Source organism: Solea senegalensis, linkage group LG17 (assembly GCF_019176455.1).
Source record: "Solea senegalensis isolate Sse05_10M linkage group LG17, IFAPA_SoseM_1, whole genome shotgun sequence".
In the NCBI taxonomy this organism is placed as follows: domain Eukaryota; kingdom Metazoa; phylum Chordata; class Actinopteri; order Pleuronectiformes; family Soleidae; genus Solea; species Solea senegalensis.
The window spans coordinates 13,558,276-13,570,671 of record NC_058037.1 but is presented as its reverse complement, the minus strand read 5'-3'; the positions used below and the strand labels follow the sequence as shown (position 1 = coordinate 13,570,671).

Below are 12,396 nucleotides of genomic sequence, written 5' to 3'. Positions count from 1 at the left end.
TGTTTGAAAGCAGCTTACCTTGACCTTTCGGCAAGGACAAGCAAAGAACAGCTGTCAGCCACAAAAGCGAGACTGTCTCTCTGATCTTATGAGGGTTTCTGTTTATGCCGGTGGAATAAACATTCCCAGTGCATCATCACTCTCCAGATATGTGCACATGATGCCGTCATACTTGATACACGCTTCTTAAATAGTAATAATCCACACAGAACTAACCTGATCAGCTCCATTCAAGACGTCCTTAAATCCACTTTAGCGCTGTGTAACAGGGAAGACCGTGGACTATAAATAAATATGGATCCAGTCCACTTGGTTTCCATGGTGAAGTCAATCAAGAAGTAAGAATGGATTGAGTAACCACCAGGGTGCAAAAAAGATCTAGGTTGAATGGAGGTCTATGGGAAAATAAAAAGTCTGCTTTTCACCCGAGAAGTCGTGGTCGCCAGTTTAGAGGAACACGGCACATATTAGTGAGCGACAGCTGGTTGCAGGTGATGTCTGTGAACTTCCTTTTGGAAAAACCTCAACATCTCAAGGCTTCAAAATGTGAGCTCAGATTTCTATGTGTGAGATCACGAAGGACCAAGGAAGAGAAAAAAAGGATGGAGGATGCTGTATGTTTGATGTTAGCTGTGCTTTTAATACATTCATCATGAAAGAGAGTAGCCACCACACAGATGTTCTCTGGTTTTCAGCCTCGCCGAGTGCTGCTCTGGGGGTTTGAACTTTGAACTGCGGCTGAGGCTAAACAAGAAATGCTAAGTCCTCGTTTTTGATCAAGTGTGGATAAGACAGAAAGGTGTTTATTCCTGAGTGTTTCATTCAGTTCTTTTTTTTGTGCGGCAATTGTAGGAGAAGCCCACGATAAGGACGTGCAGGTCGTGGAGTTGCCGATCGTGGACAGCCTCCACCCTCGGCCTCCGTACCTGCCCCTAGCCATCCCAGAGGACCTGGCCCCGCGTCTGCAGCGTCTCCACGGCGACCCGTCCGTTTGGTGGGTGTCCCAGTTTGTCAAGTACCTGGTGCGTCCTCAGGCTTGGCTGGAGAAGGAGATCCAGCAAACCACTGCCAAGCTGGGCTTCAAACATCCCATCATCGGGTAAGACCACTCGGCGATTACATTTCAGTGTGTGTGTGTGTGTGTGTGTGAGGGGGGGTGTTTTATTTCCTCTTTTCTTTTTTTATCTGTGATGAAAGATTCACTTAAAGCACTTCAGCGATAATGGCCTTGTTTCTATAGCATTTCGATAGCAAGTGTTGCACCGTCAAAGTAAACAAAGGCAGAGCCGTAAGCGTGGTGAAGAAGCACAAGCACAGCTTAGGGTGAGGTTAATATGAGGCTAATATAATAGCATTAAAAGAAGCTTAATTTGATGGTGGCAATTTATTTATTTTTTTTACTCTTGTTTGTGGTTGGGAGGAATTTGCCTTTTCATTACTTCACAGCCTTACACTGGCGCGCGGCTCATTTTCATGCTAATCAACGGCGTGAAACAAACTCCATCACTGTCTGTTGCTTTACGAAGAGCTGGCGGCGTGATATGTTTGATTCTGCCTCGTTTCACAACGAATGTGCCCATTAGGGTTTCTAGTAAAATTTATACCAGTAAATACTGAGGATACTGACTGTCCTTTTCTTTTTAATATGCAAAAGAATCACAGAATCTGTCAATTTAAAGCCGACAAGTGTACATTAATAACCTCTTTAACAGAGAATCGCCTGACAACTTCATCCTCAAAGTCTTTGTCAGAGGACAAAGGATTGCGATGGCTGCACTCGTCGTTGCTTATTGTCAACTAATTCCCCGAAAAGAACAAAAACAACAATGAATTTTTCCTACAAGCAATTACTGTTTGTGTTGGTGGAGCCTGATGTGTAGCTCTCTCTCTCCTCTGTGCCGTGGACCTCCACTCTTTTCAAAGCACTCAGTTTAGCCTCAGTCTCACTCTCACTGACATATTCCTTCATTATGAGGAACATGGGTCGTGCAGTGTGTTAAGATCTCGCCACAAATAATGTTGATATAACAAAAGTAAAACCTTGTTCTATCCCCTTTACAGGGCACTGATTGAAATAGTTGGAAATTAAAAAATGTCAACCCTGGAGTGATATAACAAGAGTTATTTTTCCTTTTATTACAGTTTTCTTTTCATGGAGAAAATCAAGGTCCATGAAGGTACTATATATATATATGTATATATATATACTGTATATATATGTATATATATATATATACATGTGTATATATTTATATATATATATGTATATGTATATATATATACACATATATATATATATGTGGTTCATTGTACCTCTGTGGTAAAACAAAAAATAAAACACAAATAAATTGAACAGGAACTTTATTTTAGAACATTATTTAACTCATTGTAGAACAGTGTTTTCCAATCCTGGTGCTCGGGGATCCCTGTCCTGACATGTAATGTTTTCGATGTTTCTCTGCTCCGACACACCTAAATGATGTCATTAGTCATTAGTTTCATTCGTTTCTGAGATATTACGAGCTCCACAACCGTACTTTTTTGCCTTCAAGAACTGCACTGAACCTTCGAGCTGGATTTCTGCTGATTGTTTTGCATGGTCACAGTGTTTCAGATGTCTGCGTACTTCTTTGCCCGGGTTAAATCATTTTTTGATCATTTTAAACTTCTATTAATTGTTTTTAAAGCACTTAATGGTATGGGCCCCTCTGAATCTTTCTGAGCTGCTGGAGGGTCCTGAAACCAGACTTAAGTCTAGGTGACGGAGGAGACTCTGGAGCAGTCTCCGCCTCTATATTAGAACCTCCCACACCCTAGAGACTTTTAAATCCTCCCTTAAAGCGCACTTCTTCTCTCTGGCGTTTCACAAATGAGCACATGTTATGTTTTATTGTTTAGTTTTACTGATGACTGTAATTGTATTGTTTTTATTCTTTTGGAACCACCTGTGCCTCCTCCTGTACAGCACTTTGGTCGACTGCTGTCGTTTTTAAAGGTGCTCTAGGAATAAAGTTAGACAACACGAACGGATAACAGCTCTAGTCATACATCTAAAGGAGGATACAGTATGAATGTCTGGTGCACATACTGTATATCCATCCGTGGGTTAGGGTTAGTCAAATTATGGTTGGAATTAGTAAACTAGAGAACCTCGCGTGCACCCGCTGGGACAGAATCTCACTGAAGAACTGACCAGAGAATGTGTGACATATAAACTGTGCGACTGCAGAGTGCAACAAACACAGGACCTCTCTGCTCACTCTTTTCTGTGTTAGGAAACTTGAGCTGCCTTCTACTGCCAGGAAGAGATGTAAACACTCTCACAACTCTCTTCACTTTCCTACTCTCTCTCTCGCGCTCTCGCTCTGCTGTTTTCTCTTTCCTCTGCAAAACCTTGGCTCAGGACGAAAGCGAGGATCTTACCTTTCCTTAAGTGCTTGTAAAAATGCTCAGTCTATGGCCACACATTGTATTTTAAAGCCATTATACACTTATACAAATGTATGTGGGTAGTATATATTTCATTTTGGCCAATAAACCCCCTCTAAATGTTACATACTGGACCTTTATTAAGCCCCATTTATGGCAGGATGGTGTCTTCCCATGCTCAAGCACCTGCACCTCGTAAACACAAAGTATAACAGATTAGATAAATAAAATAAATATATATATATATATCACCTCTGCTTTTGATGTGACTGCTCAGGGACGCTGTGTCTCCAGAGATTAGACACTCACAGTTAGAAACTGTCTTGGGACATTTTCCCATGTCCAGAATGCTCGTCAGTGTGAGCTACGTGCTGTAGTTCCCACGAGGACCCAGCTTCTCTCGAGTAAGACGCTGATGCCGCCGTGCATGTTTACGCTTCTCACGCGGCGAACGTGCACGTGCTGTCTCTCTTCTTGAATCACACACACACATATACAGTATACGTATAGAAGAGTCCGCCCCGTCCTTGAGCAGCACTTCAGTCCTGGATCAAACAAGCGACATGCCAATAATGCTCTGCAGTTGTTTTAACCTGTTTGGTGGAGCAGATGGAAGGGGATTTGCCATATTAGGACAACGCTCACACACACACACACACAGAGACTGCAAGGGAAAAGTATGTGAACCGACTCTAAAACTTCTGCCTCTTCCCACGTGGCTGACTCCACCCGCCTGGCAGGGGAGCTAGTATAAAACAAATGCTTTGGAATGACTTTCTAATAGTTGGTGACGACCACCTGGTGAAGCGCCGCCATCCACTTCATAAGTTTTTATAACTCACAGGCTTCATTACATTTCCTCTCCTCCTTCTCCTGTCCCTCTCTTCTCTGTCCCCGCACCCTCTTGTTATGCTCTCTCTCTCTCTCTCTCTCTCAGATGCTCCTCTCTTTGGTTTTCACCTCTCCTGCTTTCATCACCATCACCACCCGAGCACCTGTCATATCTCCCCTCCCCGTCCTCTTTGGATCTCCACCCCCTTCATCGCCCCGCGTTTCTTTTGTTTCTTCCCCGCGACTCATCCCAACTCTTTCAATCACCGCCGCCGTCGTCGTCCTCCTCACTTCCTCTCATCCGCTCATTTTTGATCATTCCCGTGTCTTCATTTGTTCATTTGTCTTCAAGATTTTCATACTTGCCCCTCGCTCACGTCCCCCCGGAGGGCAAATTTCTACCCACAAATCTCTTTTAGTTTTCCACCTCTCCTACACACACACACACACACACACACACAAACCCTTTTCTCCCTTCATGTCACAAGGGGTATAGTGGGATTGAAAGGGATCCTTAGCGTCAGTGAGAGAAGAAGGCAAGAGACAGGGTGGTGGTTGGTGGAGAGCGCACCAAGAGGCGAACAAAGGCAGCTTGACCCCAGAGCGCCCGACAACCCCCAGCCGACCCCCACATGCCTTTAGTCACCATCCCTCTCACGCTGTGGCTCTCTCAGGACACGAGCTGTGAAAAGGCTGGAAGTCACCGACTAAAAGCCCCTATCAGCACAGCTCCATCCTCCCACTATTTAAAGCTGCCTAATGGTAGCAAAGATAGTCGGAGAGAGGAAAAAAGAAAGTAGGCCACCGCTGCTTCTCCTGCCCCTGCTGCTTCTACTTCTTCTTCTGCTGATACTATAGTAGCATTGTCACCATGGCAATGTGGTATTTTTGTATTATTAAAATCCCTTGTCAGTTTTGTTCTTGAAGAAATGGGGGTTTGTGGTACTTTTTTTAGGGGGAAAAAAGCAAAATATTAACCATTATTTTTAAAAACGATGTATGTTTCGTTTAAGGAAAATACAGAAATCATCGTCTTTTACCACTTTGTCCTCCACATGGGGGTAAAGCGGTGACATAGGGCTATGGGGGGGGGTCGCCAGTCCATCGCAGAACCACAAACGTAGACAAACAACCACCCACTCTCACACCTATGGTCAATTTAGAGCGTCCAATTTACCTAATCCCCCATTATGCATGTTTTTGGACTGTGGGATGAAGCCGGAGAAAACAAGAGCGCTAACCACTACACTAACCGCGTGGCCCCTATAAAAATCATGTTGACGGAAAATTCTTTTGTTCTCACTCTACTCACTAGCGCTAACTTTTGTTGATTGTATTTGGATTCTCGTGGTTAGAGTCTAAAATAACTGATGTATTCTTGAAGCAGGAAAAAAAATCAGCTGTCACTACATGATGATGGGAGCATAAGACAATGATCTCTTTTAACTGCAGGTATTTATTGACATTACTTCTTTTTTCCGACTTGTATTTCCTCACAGAACGCACGCAATTCTTTATGTCTGCGGGTCTAGTTTTGTGAGCTTTTTGTCTGTTAAAACAAGTGAATGACGCCGTAAAATACAGTAAAAAAAATCACGAGCTGAAAGATGCTAAAAAGCATCATTGAGCTGAGTGGGATTTTAGAGGCGGCGATAACTCATTCTTACAAGCGACCGCATGCTCGCGGCCGTCTGATACGATGTTTGCATACATTTGTCTCGGCATGTGTTAAATCTGAACGTCTATCTTCGGTTAAAAAACGTCATAATCCGTTTTATTGCCGAGTAGCTATGAGGAAAACATGGAATTTGGATTCAGATTCACATTCAGATCAAATATTAATATAATGTTAAATAAACTGTGATGTTGCAGCAGGTGTACGACATCCTCATGGATGTGTACAGTTAAAAGCCATAAAAAGGTGCTGCACGCCGAGGTCACCGTCACACACACACATAATGAATTCAGTCTATATGCTGTAGTCACAATCAGTGTGGGTGTGTTTGATGTCTGTATGCTTTAAGGTACGTATGCTTTTACGCCCACCATGACGAGCGCGCGTCAGTGAAATGAACTGAATTATGGCGGCGGTGAAGGAGGGCAGCGCCGCGGTGGGGGCAGGCTGACGGACGGACGGAGGGAGGAGATAGCTAAAAGCGAAGCGGTGTCTCAGCGTGGCCTCTGCTGCTCTGATGGAGGGAGAAAGGGGACAAGACAAAGAGGCTTCACAGGAGCGAAAAAAAAAGAAAAAAAAACATGAAAGAAGAAGGGAGGAAGCAGGAGAGAAAGACCCTGACAAAGGAGAGAAAAGCCCGGAGTCAAGACTTCTGTCCGATCACAGAGACGTGGACTAAATGAAAGACTGCAACAAACCTCGGCACCATCTCCTTCTTCTGCTCCTGCCTCAGTCTCTGGGTTTTATCTGCCACAGAAATAAAGGGGTCTATTTCTTTGGGCGAGCCTCTCCAGTAGTCATTGATTGATCTCTGGCCATTGGGGGAAATTAGATACAGTGTTGATGCTCTTCCCGTGAACCGTTGGCTCTCTCCTCATTTTGTTGGTTTTTTTTTCTCCCTACAAAAGACTTAGAGGAGTATTTGGTGTTGGAGAAACTTTTTTCAGTCCCCAAAGCAGCAGGGAAATCCTGAACGGACAGACAGTGAGACTGCGATCGACGCAGCCGACGCGTCAGATCTTTCAAGCGGACGCCGTTCGTCGCAAGTGATGAAATTGGATTTGTGTGTGTCAAGCGTAAACGTAGCAACATTTGTGGATGCTGCTTTTAAATTCAGGAGCAGAGGGGGGAAAAAAATGCAGTTGCATCATTTCAATCTTTAAAACAGTCGTCCTCAGTTGCATAAGGAACAGCTTTGAAGGGAAGGAGACTGGTTTCATACTGAGTCGTTGGCCTTGTTTAAACACATCCCATCAGAATCTGATCCTCCTGACCAACTGTCCACATTATATACTGCATCAGTGATCAGTTCTGCCTGTGTCCATATTGATGTAGTCTAGTCTAGTGGGTTTCTATAGAGACAGCCTACGCCCCGGAAAAAACAAGTAGTCTGAACAAGATAAACTAAATGGACGACAGGAATCTGTGTCAATCGTTTAACTTGCGTCTCTCCGGATCTGCATCGTTGTTGTTGTTGTTGTTGTTGTCGCTCGAGTCACAGATGTCGCAGAAGACACTTAGAAATTCTGTCTAGACGTTCAGATGGAAATGAATCTGTAAAAATCAGATTGCATTTGAATCCACCTCCGTATGTGGTTTGAATCAGGAAAAATTGGATCTTGTGTGTTTCTTAGCTGTTCACATACAATCTGGATATGCATGGAAATCAGATTTGGGCTGCAGTCCAAACAACGCCGTAGTGTTCACACGGAGGCACGTGTGGGAATCTGATTTAAAGATGCATTGTCGTTGTTATTCTGTCTTTACTTTGATTCTGGGTGCAATAGACTCTGTCCAGCAATACTATCAGATCTGACCGGAGAGTCGACTCCAGGCAGAAGTAGAAGCATATAAAAAATCAAATAAAGGTTTTTGTTGTAGTAGAATTCACTTCTGAAGCCAACTTCATCTCACTTTACTGGACACTGTTGCCAGACGTATTGAATCTAAAATTGAAGCGCTGCAGTTTTAAATTCCATTTAATCAATCAGAGTTGGTTTCATGTTAGTTTGTACTCCCAAAACCAGTCAGTCGGTCACAATATCAAATAGCGATTATTTTTGACACAAATTGCCTTATGATTTGCGATATCAGAGCAAATTATTCTCATTTTCATTGGAAAAACATATTAATAATCCTAACCGTGTGATATTGGTGCAGATCTGTTCTCCTCAGTCTGTCGAATGAGACGCGTGTCGATCTTATTCCACGTGTACACAGGTTTAAAAAAAAACAAAAAACCCAAATGCCTTCTCACACGAGGTTTTGAAATTTAATTTGCTGCTCCGGGCCAGAAGCCAATATGCAGATGTGTCTGCGTCGTTCAGTAATTGAATCGTTGTGTGTGGAATAAAAATAGTTTTTTCCCGCGTCCATCGATACGAGAAGGAAGCTTCTGTGTCCAAAGAGGAAATGTTTCCCCCTCTCGTCGTCCGTCCTTTGTCCTTTGTTGTGTTTTTAATCTCTGCTCTCTTTCTTCCATGTTCCAGCCTGTGGCAGCGCTCTCTCTCTCTCTCTCTCTTTGTCATTGTTTACTAAATACACTGACAAAAACACAGGGTTCTGTAAGACATTTTTCTTTCTTTCCATTTTCTACTTTATTTCTTTTACTCCTCATCTCCGTCACTGTTTGTTTTACTTCGATTTCCTTCTCTTTTTGCTTCTTTGTACCAACGAGGGAACATTTGTTTGTTTGTTTCTCTCGCTGATTGCCGCTCTCTGTGAAAAATAAAATACTGTCGAGAACATGTCTTACAGCTGAGGCAAGACATGGATTTACCCTCATTGTTCGATCCTGTCAGTCAGAAGACGGAATAAACAAACATCAACGTCAGGTCTCTCTCACTTCACTCGGCTCTTTTGATTCAGCGGCAGCAGTCAACGATTTTGCCTCATCGTGTTTCCTTCATCCGTTCATTCATCGTTTAGTGCTTTATCCTCCACATGAGGGCTCGCTGGGGCAAATTTCAGCTGACATAGGGCAAAAAGCGGGGTTACACCCTTGAGAGGCTGCCGGTCCATCACAGGGACACAGAGACAAACAACCATCCCCTCACACATGAAGGCAATTTAGAGAGTCCAATAAACCTCTGCGTGTGTTTGGACATGAGGGAGGAGAAAGTACATAAAAATAAAATAAAAAGGACATGTATAAAGTCAATTTCTATCAGGATGAAAAGATAGAAACAATGGAAATCAATCAACCACATGTTTAGCAACTAAGATATTTTATTGGAATTTTAAGGGTATCCAACAAATGTTATTTTCATTACGGTTTCTAAAAACTGTCCTTAATTTAATTCACTTTGAACGATGAATAAGAGAATATGACACTTTCTAGTTTCCATTTCTTGCTTAAAGGATTGTTCTATTGCTGCTGCATGGAAGACAAATGCCAAACAAATCCATAGTTGATGTTGGACACGGGACTAGTTTCTAACCCCATTTGTGTGTCTGCAGGGTCCACGTGAGGAGGACAGACAAGGTGGGGACAGAGGCGGCGTTCCATCCAATCGAGGAGTACATGCTGCACGTGGAGGAGCAGTTTCAGCACCTGGCCCGACGCGTCCACATCGACAAGAAACGAGTTTACCTGGCGACCGACGACCCATCCCTGCTGCAGGAAGCTAAGACGAAGTCAGTGCCCATGAGTGTGTGTGTGTGTGTCATTAACACTGACCTTGTCAGGACCAGTAGTCATGGAGACCAAAACCTGGTCCTCATGAGGCACAACCTCATTTCTGAAGAACTAGGGGTTAAGATTTGAATCATGGTTATGTTCAGGTTAGGGTGAGATGTTAACCAGGTGTTTTCAGTTTATGAAAATGTGTTTTTGTGTGTGTGTGTGTGTGCAGTGCCTTCCTAATCTCAGCTCACGCTGCCGCCCTGCAGTCTGACTCATTGTATCCATGGCAACATTATACTTTGTGCTTCTTGTGAAAATTGTATGCGTTTGCACAGGTGAAGCCTTGACATTTTACAAAATACTTTGTTGAGGAAACACTTAAAGCGTCATTGAAGCTCATATCCATGACATGATATCAGGGCGCGCACAGCTCCCAAAGTGTGTGAGAATATAAGCAAAGTGAAAAAATCTGATTCTACTAATTAACTTGAAAAGAACAAATGAGGATAACCTTCTTATCTAACCATATATATATATTTTTTTTTTACCTTTACCTGATTTTTGTCCTCATAACGTCCAGGTATCCAGACTACGAGTTCATCAGCGATAACTCCATCTCGTGGTCGGCCGGTCTTCACAACCGCTACACCGAGAACTCGCTGAGAGGAGTCATCCTGGACATCCACTTCCTGTCGCAGACCGACTTCCTGGTGTGCACTTTCTCCTCACAGGTCAGTCCACTTTGCGTCATGAAAGTACTTCTCTTCTACGATCTGGATAAAAGACAGCAGTTCTTATTTCTTATCGAAGCTCTTTACTCATAACACTTGTTGTAATTTACAGAAACTCAGTGAGGAGCAGCCTAGATTAGGGCTTTTATTTTCTTTGAAGGAAGTGACTTTGACGTGGACTTATAGTCAATTTTATTTTATTTTTTTCAATCCCCTTTTGATTCGGGACATGAAACAGAACCTTTAAGACAAAGTCCCTGTTCTGATGAAGAACACAACATGTGACTGAAAGTGCAGGGACATTTCCAGCAAGATAATAATATCTCCAAGATCAAAAATAAAACAGCCACTGTCAACAGTCCAGCATACTGTTTGTAAGCGTGTGGTCTGAAAGGTGAGACGAATAAAGGTTTCAGCCCTGGCACGTGGTTCAAAAGTGTTGCACTTTATGTCTTCATTATTTATAGCCTTATTTTTGGGTGCAATATACAATAAAAGCATTGGAGTTAGAACCATCTGCTCGTCCCGTCAAATGCCAGGTGCTTTCTTTTTTTGCAGCAGATTTGCAAGCTAGTAAGAGAAAAGAAGAACTGCTCTCAGTCGAGGAGACAAAAGATAAAAATAATTATCTAAATTGTAGCACTTTTCGAACAAAAAAAAAAAAAATAGAGCAACACAGCTGCGTTGTCCTGAAACGAGCAAAGACGATGCGTCACACGTGAGGCTGCTCATTCATCATCATCGAAATCAAATCCCACCATTATAACCCTTACGTTTGAGGTCCAATGTGTACACATTGGTGACATCTAGTGGTGAGACGAACAACTGCAGGACTGCAGAGGCCTTCACAGACCAGAAAAGTAGTTTGCTTCCATATCTGGCTGATTTTGTCCATTCAGGCTACTGTAGAAGCATGCGTCTAAATAAAGGCTTATTATGAGGCTGAATGATTTTTATTTTCATTATAAACTCATACAAACATACTTATATTCAATACACCCTCCTAAATGTCACACCCTGGACTTTAATAGCACATTTTAAAGACATTAAAGAACTAGAATAAGAGAAAAAAAAAAACCTTGATCATGAATTATAAACAGAACTGTGGAAGAATCTGATTTGGGTCACAGGTTTTGTGTAAAGCAGGCGAAGCGGCGCCGCCATCTATGACAGTTCTGACGTTAAAGTTGTGTTTTGTCATGCATTATTCAGACCGTCTCAGCTTCTCGGGGCTGTTTTATAGTGAGTTATAACAAGCAGTAATTGGGCTTCCTGCCAACGCTAACAGAAATGTGTTAGCCACATAATTCCTATTCACACTCGCCGAGGCTGATTAGTGCGCTTCAAGGATCGAACCCTAAACAAGTCGCTTAGCGCGGCGTTATCCCGCCGCCTCAAATGAAACGTGTTGGTGTAGTTTGCAGCAAGAACACCTGGGTTGGAGCCCCTTATTCAAACAAGTGGAAAGGAATAGGTGAGGTATAATCTGTCAAATATTAGCATCGGGGATGAAACCAAGTGATTTTGAAGTAGAAAAAAACCGAGAATGAGGTGAAGCGTGCTTGTAAAGTTGTTTACGCCGGTGAAATTGATACAGTTCGGTAAGCGACAGTCCAGGTGGCCCGGTCACATGATTAATGTATGCCAACGTCATGATTAGTTCTTGGAATCTAATGGAAAGCGACATGATGACGGTTTCCATGGGCGTGGCAGTTGCTGTTCTGCTCGCTCGTGGGAGATGAGCGTCGACGGTGTTCCTGCCAATGTGTGCGCGATCTATAGCAAGAGTTTCAATGTCAATACTAGAATAAATAAATACTGTTACACTGATTGAAAATCCCTTGAAAGGCGGTCCTAAATAATTCTGCATGTCGGCCGCAAATCATAGCCGGCCTCTACCCGTCCTACCATGCGTTAGCTAGAACGCTGTCCATCAAGACCAGTTCCCTCATGGTTATAGATCTAAAATGGTGTTTGATAAGGTACATATTTTTTTGCGTCTCCATTAGGAATAGCACCAAAACCTTTCCATTGAGGTACCAGAGTACTGGTACGGTATAGTACAGCATCACTCCCTTGCGACCGGTGTTTGTTCACCGTCCGCA

The 12,396-nt window shown here is 43.0% G+C and overlaps 1 protein-coding gene across 1 annotated transcript in view; it reads left to right on the top strand.

The window, feature by feature from the left end:
- The window catches only part of fut8b (fucosyltransferase 8b (alpha (1,6) fucosyltransferase)), an 84,174-nt gene that overhangs the window by 70,752 nt on the left and 1,026 nt on the right, over nucleotides 1–12,396 (top strand). Inside the window, exons 7-9 of the mRNA XM_044049095.1 lie at nucleotides 853–1,099; nucleotides 9,395–9,571; nucleotides 10,141–10,291. Of these exons, the coding sequence (XP_043905030.1) occupies nucleotides 853–1,099; nucleotides 9,395–9,571; nucleotides 10,141–10,291 (575 nt within the window). The remainder of the gene's footprint in view (nucleotides 1–852; nucleotides 1,100–9,394; nucleotides 9,572–10,140; nucleotides 10,292–12,396) is intronic.